The 20,936-nt window shown below is 38.2% G+C and overlaps 2 protein-coding genes across 3 annotated transcripts in view; one reads left to right on the top strand and one right to left on the bottom strand.

The window, feature by feature from the left end:
- The window catches only part of LOC128791311 (rap1 GTPase-GDP dissociation stimulator 1-like), a 29,907-nt gene extending 25,543 nt beyond the window's left edge, over positions 1-4,364 (top strand). The window contains 4 exon segments of the mRNA XM_053948858.1: positions 678-817; positions 1,693-1,819; positions 2,832-2,960; positions 4,174-4,364. Of these exon segments, the coding sequence (XP_053804833.1) occupies positions 678-817; positions 1,693-1,819; positions 2,832-2,960; positions 4,174-4,307 (530 nt within the window). The 3' untranslated portion in view covers positions 4,308-4,364.
- Positions 4,365-5,957: 1,593 nt separating this feature from the next.
- The window catches only part of TSPAN14 (tetraspanin 14), a 34,922-nt gene continuing 19,943 nt past the window's right edge, over positions 5,958-20,936 (bottom strand). For both annotated transcript variants that reach the window (XM_053948864.1, XM_053948863.1), the window contains exons 3-9: positions 19,059-19,109; positions 14,522-14,668; positions 13,535-13,705; positions 12,858-12,983; positions 11,604-11,648; positions 10,945-11,064; positions 5,958-9,559 (exon numbers count right to left, since the gene is read on the bottom strand). In XM_053948864.1, coding sequence (XP_053804839.1) covers positions 9,488-9,559; positions 10,945-11,064; positions 11,604-11,648; positions 12,858-12,983; positions 13,535-13,705; positions 14,522-14,668; positions 19,059-19,109 — 732 coding nt within the window. In that variant the 3' untranslated portion in view covers positions 5,958-9,487. The remainder of the gene's footprint in view (positions 9,560-10,944; positions 11,065-11,603; positions 11,649-12,857; positions 12,984-13,534; positions 13,706-14,521; positions 14,669-19,058; positions 19,110-20,936) is intronic.

The following is a 20,936-nucleotide window of genomic DNA, read 5'->3' as shown; positions in this document are numbered from 1 at the left end:
GTTCACACAATTAGAGTTCCACTTCCTAGGACAAGTTATCTAGTGAGGTTTTTTCAAATGTCAACCACAGACACTAATATTTCTAGCAAGTCTTGAGATAGGGTTCCTGAAATGCAGGGGAATGTAAATTAAAAGGCTCTTCCACAGTAAGGGGAATTTCTGATAATGCCTTATACATGGTTCAACACACATTCTTAAGACTCAGGTCATTCAATTACTGACATGCTGCCATTCTGTACTAAGACTTGGCTTCCCATACTACCAACAGTAATTAATTATCACCAAAACAGCACAAACAGGCTCCCAAGAGCCCACAATTACATTTGTGCAGGGCTCAAAGTGCAAGTGCCAAAAGCCAAGTGGGAAAGGGATGAGCCTCCTGAAGTATCACAACAGAATATTTTTTTCAAAGACAGAAAGCTGCTTATTTTAAGCCCTACTTCAGCAGCCCCCTTAAAACAAGAGGTCTATTGACACAGCTTATTTTGTCCTTCCCCTGCATGATTCCTTTGGAAAATATTTCCAAGATCTTTTAAAAGCTCAGTGCTTCAGTTAGAGTTCTTGAAGGTTGCTGAGCACAGGTCCACCATCTGAGTTACTTCTACATTGGCATTCCTGTGACAGACTGACTGAGGGACCTGATTTTGAATGCCTCTTGGTGATGCTTTTCTCTTCAGCTGATGCAGCCGAAATCCTGGGCCAAGACCCCCAGCTGCTCAACAGGCTCGTGCAGTGGTGCAGTGTGAGCGACCACAGCGGCATCTGCGGAGAGGCAAACCGGCTGCTGGCATCCATCCTGCACCACAACAGATCCCAGGTACCAGAACCCCTGCTCTGAGAGATTCCTTCTTCACCTTCTCAAATATTTTTAAAGTTTGTGGACAGAGCTAGGCATTAAACAGCACATGCAGCTTTATAATGAAAACCATGAAGGTTCACAGTGACAACCTCTCTGGTCTGCCTCAATGCCAGTAAGGGGGAAACCTGTGCACCCCATAAGCACAGACACCTCACTGAAACGAGCACCATGGTCACTTCCTGTCACTTGTCAACACTGACCCTGCTTGAGGAAAGCTTGAGAAATGGTAATAAGCAGGTCAAGCTTTTCTATGGTCATAAATATGTTTTAAATTTCAAATTAAAATGTTAAAAGTAACCCAGAGCTGTCCTAAATGTCAGTCCTTTGGAAGCTCCACAGAGCCCACCTACCCATGATGGACAAATCTGGCATGATCTTTACGTGCTGGCATTTTCAAACCAGTTCCTGTTTTTGGTAAATTGTGCTATTGCACACAAGCATCCAAGCCATGTTTTACTATGAGGTAGTGACTAAAAAACTCTCTGCATGGCCTTTGATAAAGCAAAACTAATCATTGCTAGTTTGATGGCTTGAAATGAAAGTGGAATAAGGACAAGTAGAAACAAGACAAAATATATATTTATCTTATAGATATGCACCTGTAGTTAATTCTAAGTATTGATATTCCAGGTATATTAGACCAACCCTAAGCAGACATGTATGATCAGTGCCAAAAGCAATGTTATCCCTAGACTTTGAATATTGTCAGTTTGCACTGCAGCAAACAAATCATTTCCCTCTATTCAGGAGCTGAAGGGTGCAATCTCATTTCCCACTTCATTCTACTGCATTCCTACATTAGATTTCCATCTGTTTTACTTTTGCTTTCACAGGAAGTGGTCAAAGCCATCCAGGCAGCACAAGGAGTGAAGCATCTGGTTTCCATGACAACAAGTGAACATGCTGCCATGCAGAATGAGGCTCTGAATGCCTTGGCAATAGCTTCTGCCATCGATTTAGGTATTTTCTTCCTAAAAGCACCTACCTGTGCAAGATCCTCAATTATTAAGAAACACTGTCATGCTGTTAATTCATAACATATACAGAAAAGCATGTTTCTTGTCTAGATTTAGCTCTTCAGCATGAAATGAAGGTTGCCACCATTCAGATAATAAAATCAACATGCTTTAGGAATGGCCTGAAGGCTTTTTTATTTAGGATAGAGTCAAATTATCATACTGTGTGGACAGGCACTATTTAAGTAGCATAATATGATGCTAGAAACTTACACAAAAAAAAATAAGGAAAGTGGAGGTGATGGAGATAAAAAAAGATGCTAAAGGCTAAATGAAGGACAAATAATATACTCAGATGGTCAATGAACACTGTAAGTAGCAGAAATAATCTTCAGACCATGAGGAAAGAATAAACCAGAAGAATAAATAAAAAGGCATTGTAGAAGCTGCAAATAAAGCAAGTGAGAAAACGGTAAATATTCAAACTAATTTTCCTGAGCTAATTTTCAGAGTTACATACAAATTTCTTCAGAATTTTCCTGTATAACTTGAAAATAGGTCTGAATTTATTACAATAAAGAGATGCCACATATCTATGTACATCAAAAGGTAAATTGAAAAGAAAAATAAACTTGACATTTGTAATTTTCTTTACCAACACGTAAGACTGAAGAGCCCATTCTACTGCTTGTCTACCACTAACTCTCAAACTCATTTAGGCAACTAATGGGAATCAACATTTCTAGCACTGAACATGGCAGGTTTTAATTTACTATCAAGGTTAACTATATACAGTCAATAGTAGACTGGTCCCATCTTCAAGAATAAGGCCAACAAAGAAATTCTGTACAGAAAAGAGCACAGAAATTCTTCCGTGCAGAAGACAGATGCTCAAGACCTTCCTGTATAGCCAGTTTTAAATGAAGCCAGTCCAGAACTTTCTTTAAAAAAGGAAGCATATTCACTTTATAATTTCTTTCCAGATAAGGGTCACCATATCTTTGTTTATTTTTCAGAAACTCTTGAAGAATCTTTTAAAGAATCACAGCTAATTCAAAGCTTACACAAACTTCTACGAGATGATAACACAAGTCCTGAGGTGAAATACAATTCAATGGGCCTTTTGTGCAGACTTCTTAATTCAGGTAATTTCATTTTAAGTTGTCTTGTGACAGAAGGATGAATATTTGTGAAGAAGACAAGTGGTTTCTGTTACCAAAATATGCTGCCTGCAATGCTCCAGTGAATGAGTAAAGGATACTAGAGGTTCATTCCATAGTGATCACCAAAAATCAGTCAAGTAGTTTCCTTCTCTAGGAAAAGCTGATTAAGCCATTACTTGAATAAAATAAGAGAGGAAGGCTTCATTCCAGTGAGTCAGTGGCATAACCAAGTCCCAAAATAGCAAAATTAGTATTGGAGTAAAAGCATCTTTGTCCAACTTCACCGTGCACAAGTGCCTGGGAGTCCCAGAGTATTTTTGTGTCCAAAGAAAGAGTGAGTCTGTACCATGCTCACAGGCAGGCATACATTTGTTCTGCCTGTGCTGTGAGCAAACCAGAAGCTGAGATAAAGCAGCCATTTTAGCAATGCTGCCTTCCCACAGTGACTTCCAGTAAAGCATGTGAAAGGCATAATTTCACTTTCATTCCATGGTCAGGGAAGACTTCAAATGCTTCCAGCAGGCTGGGACTATCCTGGATGTGTAGCACTAAATGAAACGAGCACCTTGAATCCAGGAGTCCAAAAATCTTATGGCAGTTTCTCACATCTTAACACAAAAATTACATAAATTGAAAATAACAATTGTACTTGGGCAAGGATGGATCACAAGGTGAGCTGCCTTTCAAATCCTTGAGCCACCCTGTATTGACAGACAAGCTGGATTCTGCAGTATACTCTATTTTATCCCTGTAGCCACACAGATATTGGAATAGGGATAAAGAACTTGCAGCTTTCAGTGCTACTATGAAGTATTGACATAACAGATACAATCTATAAGACTTTTTTCCAGAGATGTCTATACATAGCATTTTATAGACTAACTGTAAGGCTAAGAGTTGAGTCTTACTAATATGGAATGGTAGCAAAAAGCATACAAGTGCCAGAAATTGTCCAGTATTAGAATTTCAAAATTTGATTTTCTAGTCAATCAGCTCTTGGAAGTCAAACAGGAGGAAAAAACCTTAATATTTCCAATACTTCCAATGGCTGAAAGGGTATATATTGAAAAAAAAAATGTTTTAATTGAAGCAGCTTATTATGAACAGCAAGTACTCCAAACTTTTATCTCACAATTGTTGGGAACCAGTATGCCATGGCAGGTAACTAAAAGTCATCATTTCATCTCCCATTCAGGTGACCTGAGACAAGAAATAGAAGAGGACAAGATCAAAGACACCCTCGAGCAACTCTGCAGCCACAGCAATGCAGACGTGGTCAAGGAAGCCATCACAACATTACAGGTTTTGAGAGGAGAGACACCCCACTAACCTCCCTTCTCCCCCACAGCAAGCCAGCACTGCTGCTGAGGCAGACACCACCAGCTTTGCAACCCTTGCATTTGTCATGCTGCTGCACAACTGCTGAGGCCCAGGTGCAGCTCCTGCTTCAAAAGCTGTGTATAAAAAACTCCTCATTAGCACATCTCTTTGGCCTGATACTTGCACCACTGCTGCTCCTCACTGAGCCACTAACACACAGCAGGAAAAAGTCCTGTCAAGCAAATGGTGTTAAGAAACCTCACAGGAGAAACAACAGGCAATTACCACTCATTATACATTTTTCAGGGGCTTGGTTTTGTGAGATTAGGATACACACTTGCAATTTTCCTTGTATCAACTGGACTTCTAAATAATTATATAGAAGTCTTAAGCTTTTATCGTGCAACCTGAAACACAAGTTAGATTAAAGCGGTAGCTTAAACAATGCAAAAGGCTAACTGGCACATTGTGAATGACACTGTTAGGTGAACATGTCAAAACCAAAACTATCTTTAAGCTAACTCCCCCTTTAATCTCCAATTTTAAAGCCCATCTCTGAAACTGTACCTGCTCCTGTCACAAGTCATATTCCTAAACACTTGAGGCTACAGTCTTGTCCTGATTTCAGAGTTGCACCTACTGGAATGAGACTCTGCAGAAGCAAAATTTACAATAAACTACAGTCAGTGAATGCAGTGCTTGGACAAGACACAGAAAAATAAAGCCAGTCAGAAATTACAAGTGGGTAGGGGTGAGGATGTGGAGGCAGCCAGCACTCCATCATCACCCATAAGAGAATGTGGGTTTAACTTCAGATAATGGGAAAAAAATGTAGTAAAACAGATGTCTCTGAACATTTTTGTGGAATCCTTTGTATTTAAAGGATGAGACGGTAACAGATGAGAAGGTAACAGATTCTATTCCACAACTTGTTCTATGGGAAATTTTTGAAGCAGTTGAAGCTATGTTGCAGAGTCATGTTGTTCAGACCTAGATCAAATTCAAAACAACTAAGTGGTAGAGACTGAAAAGCTTGGGAGCAATTATTTTTTTTTTTAGCCAGCAGAAAAGCTATTGAGAAAAAAATAAACAAGCAGTGATCTTCAGAAACCTATTATAAAGCAGACTGTATTTAGAAGTCAACAAGGCTTCATGTTCTCAAATTGAGAACAACTGGCTTATGTCTGCAAACAAACATGACAACTTTGTTCCTGCAAAAGCCTTCCCACTTGCAAAACCCAGTAACACTACTTAGCCCCTGACACTCATCACCAAATATCACTCTCAGGAGTAGCCTTGAGAAAGGGAATTTCATAAAACTACCCCAGAGAAGTGACACTTGTTGAGCAACACACAAACAAGTTTTGACAACATTGCAGGAGAAAAGAAAAACAGCACTTTTAACTTTTTTGATGTCCAGAGATTTAATAGTTACTTTACACCATTCTGCAGCTCTTGTCTTGCTCATGGCTTTCCATTAAAAATGCAGAGAAAAGCATCAGTCTTATCTATTATTCAACAACCCAAACTGAAAAGAAAAAATATCAAGAATTAGTTTCAGCAAAATACAAAAACAAGCACCCTCAATCTCAGTAGCCAGTCTAAACCTTTGAGAGTGAAATATTAGTGACTGGAAGCAACATATCTCAGGAATCAAACTCCAGCAGTAGAAAATACTGAATTTTATTTAATCAAATTTAAGGCTTGAAAAAAAAAATATATTGAAAGTCACTCAGAAAAGCCAGCTCAGAAGAGGAGAGGAGCTCCCCTTCCAGTGGCTGAACAATATTCAAGCTGCATGACAATGCACAGGTAGTAAAGGGAAGAAAGAGGGAAGGATGGAACGGGGATACAAAACCCAAGGCAATTCTACACACAAATCAATGGCCACATTGAGCTCCATGGACTGGAAACACAAGTCTGTCCACATGGCACTGCATGAGCTCACCAAAGCTAAAGATTTCTTGGGAAGAAACATTCAGGTTTTCACAAGGCAACCCAAGGTCCTTTGGTCACTGCACTCTTCAGTGCTTATATTCATCCTGCTCTTCATGCACAGGGAAACTGTGTCCAAATCAGTTATAGCAATAAAAACAGAGGCAGTTGCACTGTCAGACTGACACAGACATACATTGCTTAACGGAAATAAGTTGTGCTCATTTCTGAGAAATAAAAGTGATCACATTGAAGTTTGCTTCTCTCAGTCCAGTTCTTCAAGTCCGACCTCTTTTGACATCTTCATGAAAAACCTTGGTAGTGTTTGTGAACTTGTTCCAAATGCAACCGCTGAAATCTCAGCATCAACAATGTGTCAAACCCCTCTGTGAGATCACTGAATTACTTTTCCTTTGAGGCTTCACAGGCAGGCTCACACCCAGCTGCTTTTGCTGACTTTAGACCATAACCTAAATCTTTAGCCATGATGTCACTGCAGGTCCACAGAGAAGGTGCTAAATAAAACTAAGTAGAAAGTCTTCCCATTAGAAGTCTGAAATTACACTAGCCACGTATGGGCATACCTCAGAACATACAGGGGCAAAACAACCTAGAGTCCCAGGATTTTAGAAATTATACTGAATAAGCACAGAGAAGTTTATCCACAGTGGCAAAAAAGACAACTCACTCCATGAATTTAAAAGTCCTCAAGATGAACTTCTCTCAAATTCAGTTCCAAATAACAAACACTGATACAAAGGCTGGTGTTAATATGGCCAAAGCCATTAAGAACAAACTGTGGAAAGACTGTGTTTCAGTTAAATTCTGGTTTGCATACAAACAGTACTTCAAAAAAAACCCAAGTATTAATTAGTCTTCAGGTAACTTGGCAAGATTTGCAGACCCTGGAATCCTAATCTGTAATGCTGGCTCTTGTCAGCAGCTAATTCCAGTGCATGAACTCCACAGCCATCTTTGACACCAGAATGATTTCCACCAAATCACTGGAATTCCTTCCTAGCATTAGGAGCTGGCTGTGTCAAAAACTGGCAAAGGGAAACGTACTCCCTAGCTGGTGTTTTCAATGCAATGTTTTATGACTAAAAAGTTCCAAATAGGAATCATCCTTCTCCTATTTTACATATATCAGATTATCACACATAACCGTAACCAAGTAAGTCGGCCGATGAGTTGTTGCAAAGTTTCAAGCACCAGAATTTAAAGCAAAGTTTGATGGCCACTGCTCTGCTGCTTGCCAAGTCGTAGTATAATCACACATTTCTGGCTGCTCCTGGATCAGATTCAACAAATAGGTAATACAGACATCAAATTCATGGCTTTACAGAAGAAATGCCTCTTGCTCTCCCCTCAGTGATCTACTGCTATTGTTTTCTTGTTGTATACCAAATTTTAAAAGTCACAGTGTACTTCTAGCCATTTTACTTTCAGGTTTTCAGATGAGTTAATAGCAGACTATTCTCTGCTACTGTAAGGAAATCAGCCATCCTTAGACAAGCTTCCTTTTCCTGTTGTGTCTCAATCACTGGCCAGAAAAAGAAACTATGAAAGCTGAAGTACACATGAGCACTGTCTGAAGTGCTTCACAGATTACAAGCTAGAAGGATGTCTGGACAATCCACCAGACACAAAGATTCTTACTGTTGATCAACTTTTCCCAGTGAAATGTTTGTTAATACATGCATAATAGAAAAAAAGGACATAATATATTTAAAAGTTTGGCTTCCAAAGAAAGCCATATACTTTAGAAATACAAGTATTAAACCCTTCAGGCACACTACATATAGTAAAATATCATTATAAAAATAGATACTTTTCTAAAATGTACACTATGTTAGGCACTGTAAATGAACCTGCTCTCCCTGAAAAACCTGGTGTCACTGGAAGCAGCAAATGATGTTAGTTATATGGCTCACAGTAAAACCGACAGCCAGAGCTACTTCCAAAAACTTTTCAGTCAGATTCTGTTACCTTACAGCTAAGGATACAACACCAAAGTCTTACAGAAGAGACTGCACCTCCTACTGAGCTACAGATCCATCTACTAAGCCCCCACAAAGGGAGGGCTGGAAGAAGAGTTCACTTTTTCTCTTGATTAAAATAAAAATAAGAAGGACTAGTTCAGCTTCATGTAGAAGATGACTGAAGAAATCATTCTGCTTCACTGTATTTTGATTCACACTGGAACCATGAACCAGGCAAAACTGATGGCTTGACAGCTTTACACAAGACTTTAAAATTCAACAACTTTAATATTTTGCTAAATATGTACTTCCTTATTTAAAAACGTATTTCAGTAAGGATTAACACTGAATTTGTAAGTCTTTCATCAGTCCTGGCAGTGGCAGTTAAGACTTGTGAAGATCAACATAGCAGTTCTGAGAGAAACTAGAGGAATAACAAAAGCCATCAACAGCTAGCACAGCATGCTTGCTACCTACTGAAACAAGCTGCATTCTCGAGTGTATGCAGACAGCACTTTTTAAAGATATTACTGATCATTGGAAGGATAAGCATTTTTAAAGAGGTTTTTCTTCTATAAATAAAGAATATTTACATTTTCCCAGGGAACAGCATCAGGGCTTTACACCCTCTTGCCTGAAACAGAAATTTGTAAGACTTAATGCTACAGATAATCAGATTTTTCCCATGCTGGGAACTGGCTTGCATTTTTCAAAATAGTGTGGGGTTTGCACAACCTAAAATCAACTCAAGATCTAGACATTTTGTGATTTTTTTCCCCCCCAGTTTCCAATTATGGTTGCTGGATATGTTGCCAAAAATGACTGGATAAGTCTACTGGAGAGATTAATATGATTGCAAGATTCTGAAGAAATCAGCATGAGACATTTGAAAAGATTACAATTTAAGACAGGAGACAGGAGTGAAGACAGAACAATCTTCTTAGCAATCCTTCAAGGAAAGGGTTCAGCAGTTTCATGGCTCCCCGCTACAGACTTTAAAATCTGTTCTGCCAATGTCTTGGGAAATTCCATTTCTTCCTCAGAGATCAACACCAGTGCACCGAGTTATCTTGCCAGAAAAAAGGTAGACAGCATGTGTTTGGTGATTTTTTTTTTTGTAACAGCTTCTAACAAAAACCATGAGCAGGGAAAAAAATCCACATAAGGCTTTTAACAATGGGAGTATTTCATGGTCCGTGCATTTCTTCTGCCTTGGTGTCCAATCAGTAATCTTAACATACACTCTCTTGCAACATGGGTCTGCTTTCATATTCAGAAGGCATTACTTGCCTTTACAGCTTCAATATCAGAAATCAGTGTTCTGGCTAGGAAAATCCCAAAAATCTAAAAAGATAAAAAATATACCATTTTGTGAGATAAAACACTTGTAACGTACCGGTCTGCAAGATGTTTGTTGGCAGGTTCAGATATCATTTCATAGCCAAGATTATCCATCAAAGTATAGCTATTACTAAAAGTAATAAAGGCAACAAAATCCTGCAGGTAATAAAACTCATGAAAAAAATGCTTCATGTAAAACTTCAGCAGCCTTCAAAATAATATGCTTTCAGATGCTTAGAGCTAGAACAAATCCACTTAACCAAATTTGAGTGTCATAAACACCCATGCTTACCTACTGCTAAAGCTACAAAGCAGACATTTGCATTCATTGCACAACTTTAAATAACAACCCAGTCAGTTTTCAGATCAACTTTTTTAAATACAGACAGAATGTGCTAAAATGAAATTCTTGTCACAGACAACAGTTAAAGTAGTCCCAGATTATTCAGAGACATTTTAAATTTGGAAATTTTAACATTCATGTCAGTTCTCAGGGAAACCTTCCTTTACGAACTGAGGATAAACTTTTAACTCAGCAAATTTTCTAAAACATTCTTAGCAATAATATAAAACTGGGGTGAAGTTTTGGAAAGCTAAAAGATTTCATTTAAATGCAGTCAGGTTATGTCTAATTCTCAGTCCCACAATGAAATAGCTTAATGCACAAGAATGACCCAATTGGAAAATACAAATAAGTGAAAGTGGTTTCAGGAAGCCTTGGGACACAAATAGAGAACAACATAGTCAAGCTATTGTCAATCAACACACCGCCAAAAGATTAAACTTTGTGTCTTGACCATCTTCCTAGCAAGAGGTGCTGTTCTTAGCATAGCATTTCTTAATCCCTTCTTAATTCCTTCTTAGTAAAAGCATTATCACCAGACGGTGAAAAAACCAGATCAAACCCTAAGCTACAGAGGGCAGTATTACCAGGGTTCCAGGAAGGTCTTTTGCCAGCACTCTATATTCAAGTATTGTCAATTACATGGAAAATACTTTCTGTAGCAGAACTTAAAGATTATTGTTTCCCATTGAAGTGAAGGAATTTCCTAGCACAGAAATTAATGCAGTGCAAACAACTGCCACAATGAAAGCGGGATCCACCTTGAAAGCAGCAATCTAGCATGCTTTACTGAGAATTTCAGCTCTCTCCTGATGTACCAAGCACTGATGAGGTAATAGAAGTCACTATCTTCCATCTGGTTCCGCTAACATCACATTTGCAACCTGTTCACCTACTTCCCTGCTCTTACATTCCCAACCATTTTGAGCAGCATGCTACAATCACTTTAGCTTAGCCACTGTAGGTTACCTACAGCTGGCTGAGGTAACCCAGCAGGTCTTTATTTGCAAACATGACTTTTTCCAAGAATCATAACATAACTAACCTGGAGCAGTGAGATAGCTATGAAGACACCTGCAACAATGTAGATATTTCGGGGTAACCAAGCTTCAAGCGCATGAATACATCCTTTGACAAAAATCTGATCATCCCATTGACTTTTGCTCTGAATGTAGAAAGGAAGAATAAGAATATTACTTTTCTGCTCAAGTTTGCTGTAAGATCTATCACATGATCCAGCTAAGCTTTGTCAAAAAGTTTTGTCACTTTTGCAGTTAAAGTTTTTAACCACACTTCAAAAATACACATCTGAATCAAGGAATGTCAGACACTGATATCTGTATCTTTCTGAAAATCCTGTTTATTAGAAACACTATAGAATTAGCAAATAGACTGTCAAATCAGCAAACAATAGATCAGCAGATTTAGACTATTACAACTGGTAACTGAAAGGCACACTTGAAATCCAAGTCCCACCTCTTTTTGAAACCCACCTTTCCCCTTACCTGTTCCCACTTGTTTTCTCTGCCCTCCCACAGTAGAATGTTACTTTAAACAAAGGACAATGTCTACTTTGCTCTACACCTGTATTATGATGTAGCACAGTTATTAATTGCTAGAATTTTGAGCTGACACATCTATCAGCAATCCCACCACTTTTAGTTTTGTCTGTGGAGGCACAGAACATGACAGACAGCACCTTACCTTCTTTCTGATATCATAGCCACACTGCGTATTCACAACTTTTTGCTGCAAAGCAAAAGAGATTTTAAATAAACAAATCAACTGACTTGTACTCACTTCTGTTCACAGCAAGTTTTTCTATCTTTTATAGCCATAAACAGGTCAATTGTCAGAGCCAACCATTTTTTAAAGTATTTTTAGTAAAAAAAAGCAAAGCTCTATCAGAACACAAGAAAATTAATAACAAAGCAAAAGTGTGTACTATAGATTATGATATCCTGCACCAGAAATTTCAGCTGCTTCTATCACTTGGCATTGAACTAGCAACTTTTTAACATGAAAACTGGACTGCCAGCACACGGGTGAGACACCTGCATTTACAAAATTTATACTTAGTTTTATTGAAATATTAATAATAGAATCTCACATGAGATTTAAGCATCCTTTTGCCTCCTTAAATATAGCACCAGCAACAGAAAAATGTGCATTTGAACAGTACTGCTCCAAACTAAGCTAGAAAATAATTACTGGGGAATCTGAATATGGAATATGTCCCTAACAAAGGCCTTTCTTGGCTGATTTCCAATACAACCAGAAGCCTACCAGGTATTAAATATAACTTACCAATGGCTCCCTCAGCACAAGGATTACTGGATGGATTTTAAGCTGTAAGTATTCCCAGCAGTACCATAAAGCACCATAAGTTAGCCCCTACCTCCACATTTTGGCATCTGCTGTAAGGCTCAAATGTTTCACAAAGTTTAGTAAAACAAGTTAACCAATAAGCACCTAAACCCTGCCAAAACCAAGGATTGACTCCGAAGCTTTTAGCTTCATACATGAATACTTCACTAATTACTGATAAACAAGCAGCAAATGGAGTTACTCCTGCCTAACTGGCAGAGGGGTGGTGAAACATTAATTTCAACTGGGGCAAGCATACTCTTAGAGCTCTCAGCTCCCTAAAAGCCAGGAAAGGCCAGAGATCCAAGGGAACAACACACTGGGAATAAAAAAAAAAGCCAGCCACAAGTGCTTCAGATCCAAACCATACTAAAATGGTTTGAATTCCTGGTGACAATACATTTTCAGTTAACAGGCTGCCACATTTGGACTCTAAAAAGAATGCAACAGAAACACAAAAAAGTTTGTCTGCACAAGAGTAATTTTTGGTCGCTTAGGACACCTCAGAGCCCTTCAACACCTTATTCAGGAAGAACTTCCTGTCATAACTTTACAATCTCAGGGCAAAAACAAAGCCAGGAAGCAACTTACAGCAGGATCAGGTATACAACAGGAAAAAGGAACTCCGCACTTCTCACGACTTTTGCTTTCACTCTTGCAGTCAAAGTATATGTTGAAGTCCCAGTCTTCTGGACCTTGGGCACCACAGCAATGGTTCTGCAGCAGATAAACACATTCCAGAAGTTTGTTCAGTGGATAAATTTTCTCTAAAATACCTCCAAACAGTAAGTGTTTGCTTACAAATCTTCACCATCCCTAAATCTGTGCAGAATCAATGACAACAGCAGAGTAAAAAAACCTAATAGACATGAAATCAAAGCAATACATCTGGAATACTGGAAACAGGTGTCAGCATGTCAAGCAAAATCATAAAAATTATCATTTTGGATGTAATTGTCATACAATCTGTTCCATTGCAAATTTTTTTAAGAGAAAGCTTTTTCTTAGGGAGCAAGGGAAAGGGGAGTAAATGAGAAAGGTCAAAGGCAGATGCGTGCCTGAGAGAGCTTCCACAACAGAAATCACAATAAGCCTGAGTATCAGGGTATCTTCTATCCCTACTGCTTTCAATACAGAAGGAAGAAAACCAGCACATCTGTAACACAGTACTATCACCTACAAATTATTATAATTCTATAAAAAAATGAAAACTTTAACATCTATATTCTCCTAGAAGGTATCAAAGAAGTGACAGGATATGAACTTACAATTCTCTGTAGTGAATCAATGATGTTCTGGAGGTCAATGTCATCTCTGTAGGATTTAATGTTATTCTCAAAGAATTCTTTTACCCTGTCCCTCACCCAGTCCTGGAACAGGAAAGCCATAACTGCTACAGCCAGCTCCAACAGGAATATAAACACAATTGTTCCACAGAACTGTAAAAAGCAAAAGTCCTAAATTAGAAAATATGAATTCATTTTGAATGCATCCCTGTACTACCAGAAACAGACACAGAATTGGGTTCAAATTTTGATTCAGTACAGATACTGAGCACAGTGACAATATAAGGTAAAGAAGCCCCAAGAGGCAGAGTTACCCTTTTGTTTTTGTCACCTGAACTTGACAGTAAAAAGAGCATCTGACAAAGTCATTATTTACAGCAGTAAAAACAATAAATGAGAATCTGTGAAACACAGGGCTAAAGAAGTCTTTATTACCTCTTGGATTGTTTCTAATTTTATAATTATTTTTTTAGACTTTTTTATCCAGATTAACTGTTTTCAGATCTAAAGCAAAGAAGAAGTGTCTGTATAAAAAGAACCATTTAAGAAATTTTACATCAGTCACTGAAGTCCCAAAGTACAAGATGTACAAAGTACAACATGTACAAGAAACTTTAAAGTTTTTAAGGGATTTTGTTCTACTCTATTATATTCTCTCAGTGATTCCTAACTGACTAAGTATGTTCCATAACATCACAATGTTAGATTCTGATATACCTACTGTAACATCATCACAGAGCAGAACAAATTTTAAAAGGCAAGGAAGAGCATGTTCCACAAAGAGGAAAACAGATAAGCTGGAACCACCCTGCTTTCAATACCATTACTCAGAGGTTTGTCAAGGCAGCAAGTTTGCCATATACTTTGCCACAAACCAAATTTTATCATTAATTATGTGGGCTTGCTCCCAGTTCATCATTTGCAGCATTCACACACATAATAATCCCCTCACATAATGATGTTACTTACAAACTTCAGCAGGCAGATGTTTTCTCTCAGTGCTCCCACACAACCAGCAAATCCCAAAGTAAACATCACTATTCCCACCACTAAGACAAGCACCACTGGGTCCAGACCGTGAAGACCAGTCACCTTTGTCAGATCAGACAATACACCCTGAAAGAAAAAGCCAGAACGGAATATGACCACTGTAAGCATGTTATTCACTCAGCACTCCTCCTGGGTGATTTCCACATGATTCCAAATGAACTGGCTGCAAACCCTTGAACTTGCCAACAGTGACACCAACAAAAAAAAGTCTTGCTGTAAAATGGTCATTGACAATACCAGTTTTCTTCACCCCAGCAGAGGAAGTATTAAAGTTACAGTTAGCAATTCTTTTAATAAGTCAGTTTCTCAGACTACATCCTCCTACGTCTATTTGCCAAACAGAATTCCACAAGATGGTGCCAAAACCTCAATTCTATCACTGAATGTTCATTTAGTTTCAAGGTAAAAGAATGTTTTAGATTAACTTGAAATGTATCGATCCGAAAGGCACTCCAATATCATGGCCTAAAAAATAAATTAAGAAAACTTTTCCAATCCTAGTGTTTAAGTGGGAGAAAGGGAAAAACATTCTAAGGACAAAGCACCTTATGGATGACATTTTAAAGAGGGAAACAATTTTTTTTTGTTTTCGAGGGAAGCATATTTTTCCTCTTTTTAGTTACAACCCTTCTAGTGCTCAAGGGTCTTAGTAGTGTTCCTCCAAACGGTTTCATATATATATAAGTATAGTCTAAACACTCCCTTTTCACCCCAATAAAAATTCTTATACCAAAAGCAGTTAACTATTCTCTATATTTGCAATTTGCCTAACACAGAAGCAATATTTTCTTTTTTGTTAACTATCCAGAAACCACTTATCTTGACAATAATCTTTGCTATGAAGCCTGTGTGCTTAGATTGCTATATCTATGTGAATGCAATGCTAATACAGTGAAAACCTTCCTTATACTTCCTAGATTAGGTTTTAAAAAGTTACAACACCAGCTACCATTAAAATTCCATTAAATACACATAACAGGATTCTCATGTGATATGCAAGAACAAGATGGAAAATGCACAAAGATGACAGAAGGGACAAACAAACTCTTCATGAGGATGATTTGTAGGGACACACAAGCAGCCTTGCAGTAGTCTGAGCGTTCATCATACAACCATCAACAATACACAGAAGATTTTAATAAGGGGATATTTTCACTTTTGAAACAAATAAATAACAAATCAACATAATATCCCATCATCATGTGTTCACTATTTTTTTTTCTTTATAAAGTATATTTGCAGGCTAACCATGTTTAGAGTAAAAAAAAAATATCAGAGAGACTTGCAATAAGCTGCCCAATTCTTTCAATAAAATGTGAATTACCAGGTACCTACTCTAGGAGTAAAGTGCAAAGTATATACACCTAAGATAACACCTTGGGGAAATCCCTCACTTCTTATTCAACTGCTTACTTAACAAAAATAAAATCTACAGCATTAGAAGCAAATGTGCCCTTGGAGAAACTCCATCAGCTGAAGACATTGATTAATAGTACTGCAGTGTTCCACAAGACTCCATCTTCTTTCATAGCATGCTCCATAACAGCTTCTGTCAGAGCTGTAAATTTGGCAACAGCAAGACAGAGTTGTTTATATCAAAACTGGCTGGTGGGGTGAAAAGGAAAAAAATAATTAAACTGTAGCACTCAGAATTGCCTTGCAACAGCTGGTGACTAACAGCTGAAACAGGCTATTAGAAAATGGTCCTAGTTTGTTCATAATGTTTTATCAGTCACACATTTTCATTCTTAAAAACTGTTACAGCTCACAGCTAACAAACTTGGTCTACCTGGTTAATTATGGGAGGCTCACCTAATCAAACCTTGGCTCAGACCCCACAGTCAAGAAACTTCTGTCAGGATCAGATGGGCTGATGCAGCATCTTTGTAGACTCAACACGCTGTGAAACCAAGCACTGTGTGACCAGAATGCTGGTCATAACTATTGCCAGCCATCTCCTTCCCACACCCAAACTTAAGCTTTTTGTTTTCAGATGATCTCAGCTGCTCAAGCAACATTTTTTGGAAGACAATTTCCTCTGTTAAAGCATGTTACAAGTAGAAGTAGGCAAGAGCGGGGCTTTATTACTCAAACTCAGATGTCACTGGTCCACAACACTTTCTTCACATTCACACAATGTTTACAACATGCTCTTTTAAAAAGAAAGTTATGGGGATTTTGCCTAAGAAATTATGTTAAGTTTAAAATCCTGAAGGAAATAATGGAATTAACTCAGAAAACTCTCATCCCACCATACCCATTTTGCTAAAGACACTCCCACCTGTGCCATCTGCAACAGGTACAAACAGGCTGCCCTTTACAACAGAGTTCCTCAGGTACACAGGAGTGCAGCCTGATACTCAGTGTCAGACATGCTGTAACAAGACTCACACTTTAAGCCTTTCTTCAGTGACTTATTTCTCCATGCTCTTGAAGTTCCTCTAAGCAACAGTCTTGATTTGAAAACTGACTGTATTCTTTCCATTTGTTATTAGCCATGAACTTGCTGGAATGAAGTTAGGCTGATCAGCCTCTAGTTTCCCAGATCTTCCTCTCATAAATATCTTCCTTTGTTAACATCTTCCTTTTCTTCAAATTTTATGCAAGTTAACTTTTATGTGACTGTTCAGAATAACTAAAGCCAGTTACAAAATAGGCCAACTAGCTACAGCAGTTAGAGAAGCTGGAGCTTAATCAAATAACAGGAGTAACGATGGTAACATTTTTCCAGGTAGTATTTTCAACACTTCTCACAAACCAGCAGTCTCATTTCAATATATTATCAGCCAAAAGAGAAGCACAGGATTTATAGCCAGAGAAAAAGACTGCTGATTAATTAATCTGTGGTCCTCATGCACAAAGAAGAGAAAAGCAGAGAAATGAAATGGATCTAATGTACTTCATGTTGTGGTAAGAGACAGGATGTTCAGAACTCTTCCACCACCTGTAGTTTATCTTTGGGTTCACCACTGCAGCTCAGTTTCTGCAAAGTTTGTCTCTTACTTCCCATCTATTGTTCACACAGATGTTTATCTGTAAAATCCAGGCACTATTGGCTGAAGAATGGCACTACTCAAAGACTGAAAACATAGCACAGAACTGACATAAAAATAACGAACAGATTTCACAAACCATTCAGAAGTTCAAAGGCACAGGAAAGGCTTTGAAGCATTTCTTTGCAAGATAGCACAGAGCAGAAAGAGCTCAGGCAAAGTTAAAAAATAAAGACAGAAAGAGTCTGCCTTTGCCTTTTAGTAACTTCAGTGTACCATAAAGCCAGTTTGGCAAATGGAGATACTAGTCGCCAAGCACACAGATCCTATCTGCTTGTATACAAAACAGAAGAATGAACATAAGAGAATACAAATTCAAGGCAAGTTTAACACCCTCCTTAAAGGGTTGGAAAGAAAATTCTTTTGTAACAACATAGGAGGCAAATGCATTTGTGTGTTGAGGTAGGTTGTCATACAGCAATGACAGCACCAATCTAGTTATGAGGATGTGTGCAAGCAGATGGGGAGCAGGGAGGAGGAGAATCAATACCTCAGAATTAAAATCACCATAAAACTCACTTCCAAAAAGAAGAGCAATCTCAGAACCTCTCTGCTTGTGGATAGCTGCTGTACTTAACCACTTCAAGGACAAGTTAACACGATGGCAATTGAAGTCTTACTAGCTCGTAGTACAACTGAACAGCGAGGGCACCTGCCCTCCACTCCTGACTGAGATGCAGATCAGTGAATGTGCTAATGGTCACTTTCTCTTACTGCTTGAATTCATTAAACCCACACTTTTACACTCCCTTTTCAGTGGGGGGAACCATTCATTTCCATACCTGTATCATTCTCTTCTCTTTTAACAGGAGAACTCTGACTACATATGCATATAACTTCCTTCAGCTGAGGAAGTTTCTTAGCTACTAGAAACCTTTGCTAAAAATAAAGTTATTCAGCTACATCATGTTCCCCAGTTTTTTTCCTCTATGTGGAAACACAATCACTTAAGCACTCCAGGGGGAATAGAGTGGACAGAGGGCCAACAGACTGGGAGCATCTTTCTGAAGTTTTTCAAAGATGCACATTTAGATTTAGTGGTGCTTTTTTAAATATAAAGACAGCTCATACCCTTGCAAATATTTGTTTATAATAAAAGGAGGAGAGTAGAGAAATACAGATTTTCGAAAACATGCTTTTGAAAGAGAGCCTGTTGATAAAGGCTAAATTCTGCCCAGCATCCTGCTCTTACAAGCTCATAAAAAAACTCTGATTATCAAGGGTCACAGCTTAAATCCTGATCAGGGACAAGCATCAAATTCCAACTAAACTCAGTTTAGATTATTTGAATATGCTCCTCAGCTCAGATGCTACATTTAACTTTTGCTGCTTCCTGAGAAAGTAGTTTTACTGGAGCAGGAGGGGGCAGCCACTGAAGTAAGACCAGTTATTTCTATCCTTACCTTTTCACTCCATGCCCACAGACCAGCTGCAAGGAAGGCCACTCCAGCTAGCTAAAATTAAAAAAAAAAAATTAATTAGATGTACTAATCAACCATATTCTCAAACTTGGCTAGTAGCACTATTGCTCAAATAAAACAAATATTGCCTGTAATTTGAGATAACAGTAATGGGACTTTACTCCCCATGAGTCAATCTCCTACAAAAATTATTTGAAGGGCATTTATTCCACATTTATGCATTTTATAAATTACTTTTTTAAAAGTATTTTAATTTGATTCTTCATGATTACTCAAGAAGTACATGGTACTTAACAGACAACCCCACAGAGCAGCATGCAAGTGGGAGTTATCCTTGTCCCAGTGACTTGCTATAAAGTGTCTGCCTACTTTCCATAAGCACCAAATCTGACTTATAACAAAGCCTCCACTAATTCATATGTTTGGATAATAAATATTTCTGAATTACAGTCACTCAAATGAAGCAAGAGTTCCTTGCTCTAATATCTTATTCCCTTTCTTCAGTGCTCAGGCAACTTGTTCTTAACATCTAATTTCAATAATCAAACTAAAATGACCTCTCCATAACCCAAGGGCAGCTCTTCCTCACTACTTAAAAAAATTCAACCCTGTAAGGGGACTTATGGCTCTCTATGACTACCTGGACAGAGGTTGTAGTAAGGTGGATATCAGTCCTTTCTCCCATATAACAAGTAACAGCACAAAAGGAAATTGCCTCAACCTGCACCAGGGGAAGTTTAAACTGTATATTAGGAAATACTTATTTCCTGAAAGAGTTATAAAGCACTGGAGCAAGTGGCTTAGTCACCATTCCTAGACATGCTTAAGGGATGTATAGACATGGCACTTAGGAACATAGACTACCTGGCAGTTTGGTCAACAGCTAAATTCCACCTTAAGAAATCTTTTCCAGCCTAAATGATTCAATTATCCTGTAGAAAGGACTGAAGTTGCCTCCCCAGTGCCAAACTTTACACACACTGAAGAGTAAATCTCAAAAACTGAAAAAACACTTTGAAAAAGGAATCCTTTTCTATAGTAAATGCAGCATCTCCCACGAACTAAATGGGCATCACAGGCAAGTTTCTACAGCACAGGTAAGAAGCAAGAATGGAACCCTCTTATAGTCACACAAGAAAACAGATGTGTAAAATACTGCTGGGCCCATGGGCTGCTTGCCCTAAGAACCCTTAGGGCAAGTGAAATTGTTCTGGGTTTACTCTACTGGGGAGAGTGGGGGAGAGCAAAGCCAAAAAGGGCTGCAAGCACCATCCATGTTATTCTGTAAAAATTAGTCAAATTATGTTTCACACTTCTGTCTAGGCAGGAATTATTATGTCATATTCTGGGTCTTAAAGATTAAGCAACCAAAACCACCACTGACACATGGAGCTAGACAAAGCGGTACAAAATAAATTGCCAGAAGCAACAGCACAATGACTACTCACCTTGGACTCTGAATCAGCTAAGAACATCTAAAGTGATCATTTGGATCAAAACATAACTTGAAAAATACTATTAAAAACCACACCAATATAAACAGAACATTGACCCAGATTAACCCTTGGATCTCAACTGAGTGATCTTCAGATCAAAAAAAGCAGGGAAAATAGTCAGTAATCAAACTTGTATGTCATTAAGTTGCACAGTGCATGTAATTGATGAATCCTTCATTCTTTTCACTCCAAATGCTCCAGCAATGCTGGCAGGCAAATGAAGACGGTATAATTTGCAGTAATCAAGGTAAATTACACAGAGAGCTGGATATTTGGAATTTTTTCTACATAAAACAAGGCAGAAAAAAATAATTGGGAAGACATATTCCACTCTCTGTATACAAATTAATGGTACTAGAATACT

Source organism: Vidua chalybeata, chromosome 8, assembly GCF_026979565.1.
Source record: "Vidua chalybeata isolate OUT-0048 chromosome 8, bVidCha1 merged haplotype, whole genome shotgun sequence".
NCBI classification, from domain to species: Eukaryota; Metazoa; Chordata; class Aves; order Passeriformes; family Viduidae; genus Vidua; species Vidua chalybeata.
The sequence above is the reverse complement of the archived record's forward strand: the minus strand, read 5'-3'. Positions and strand labels throughout refer to the sequence as shown.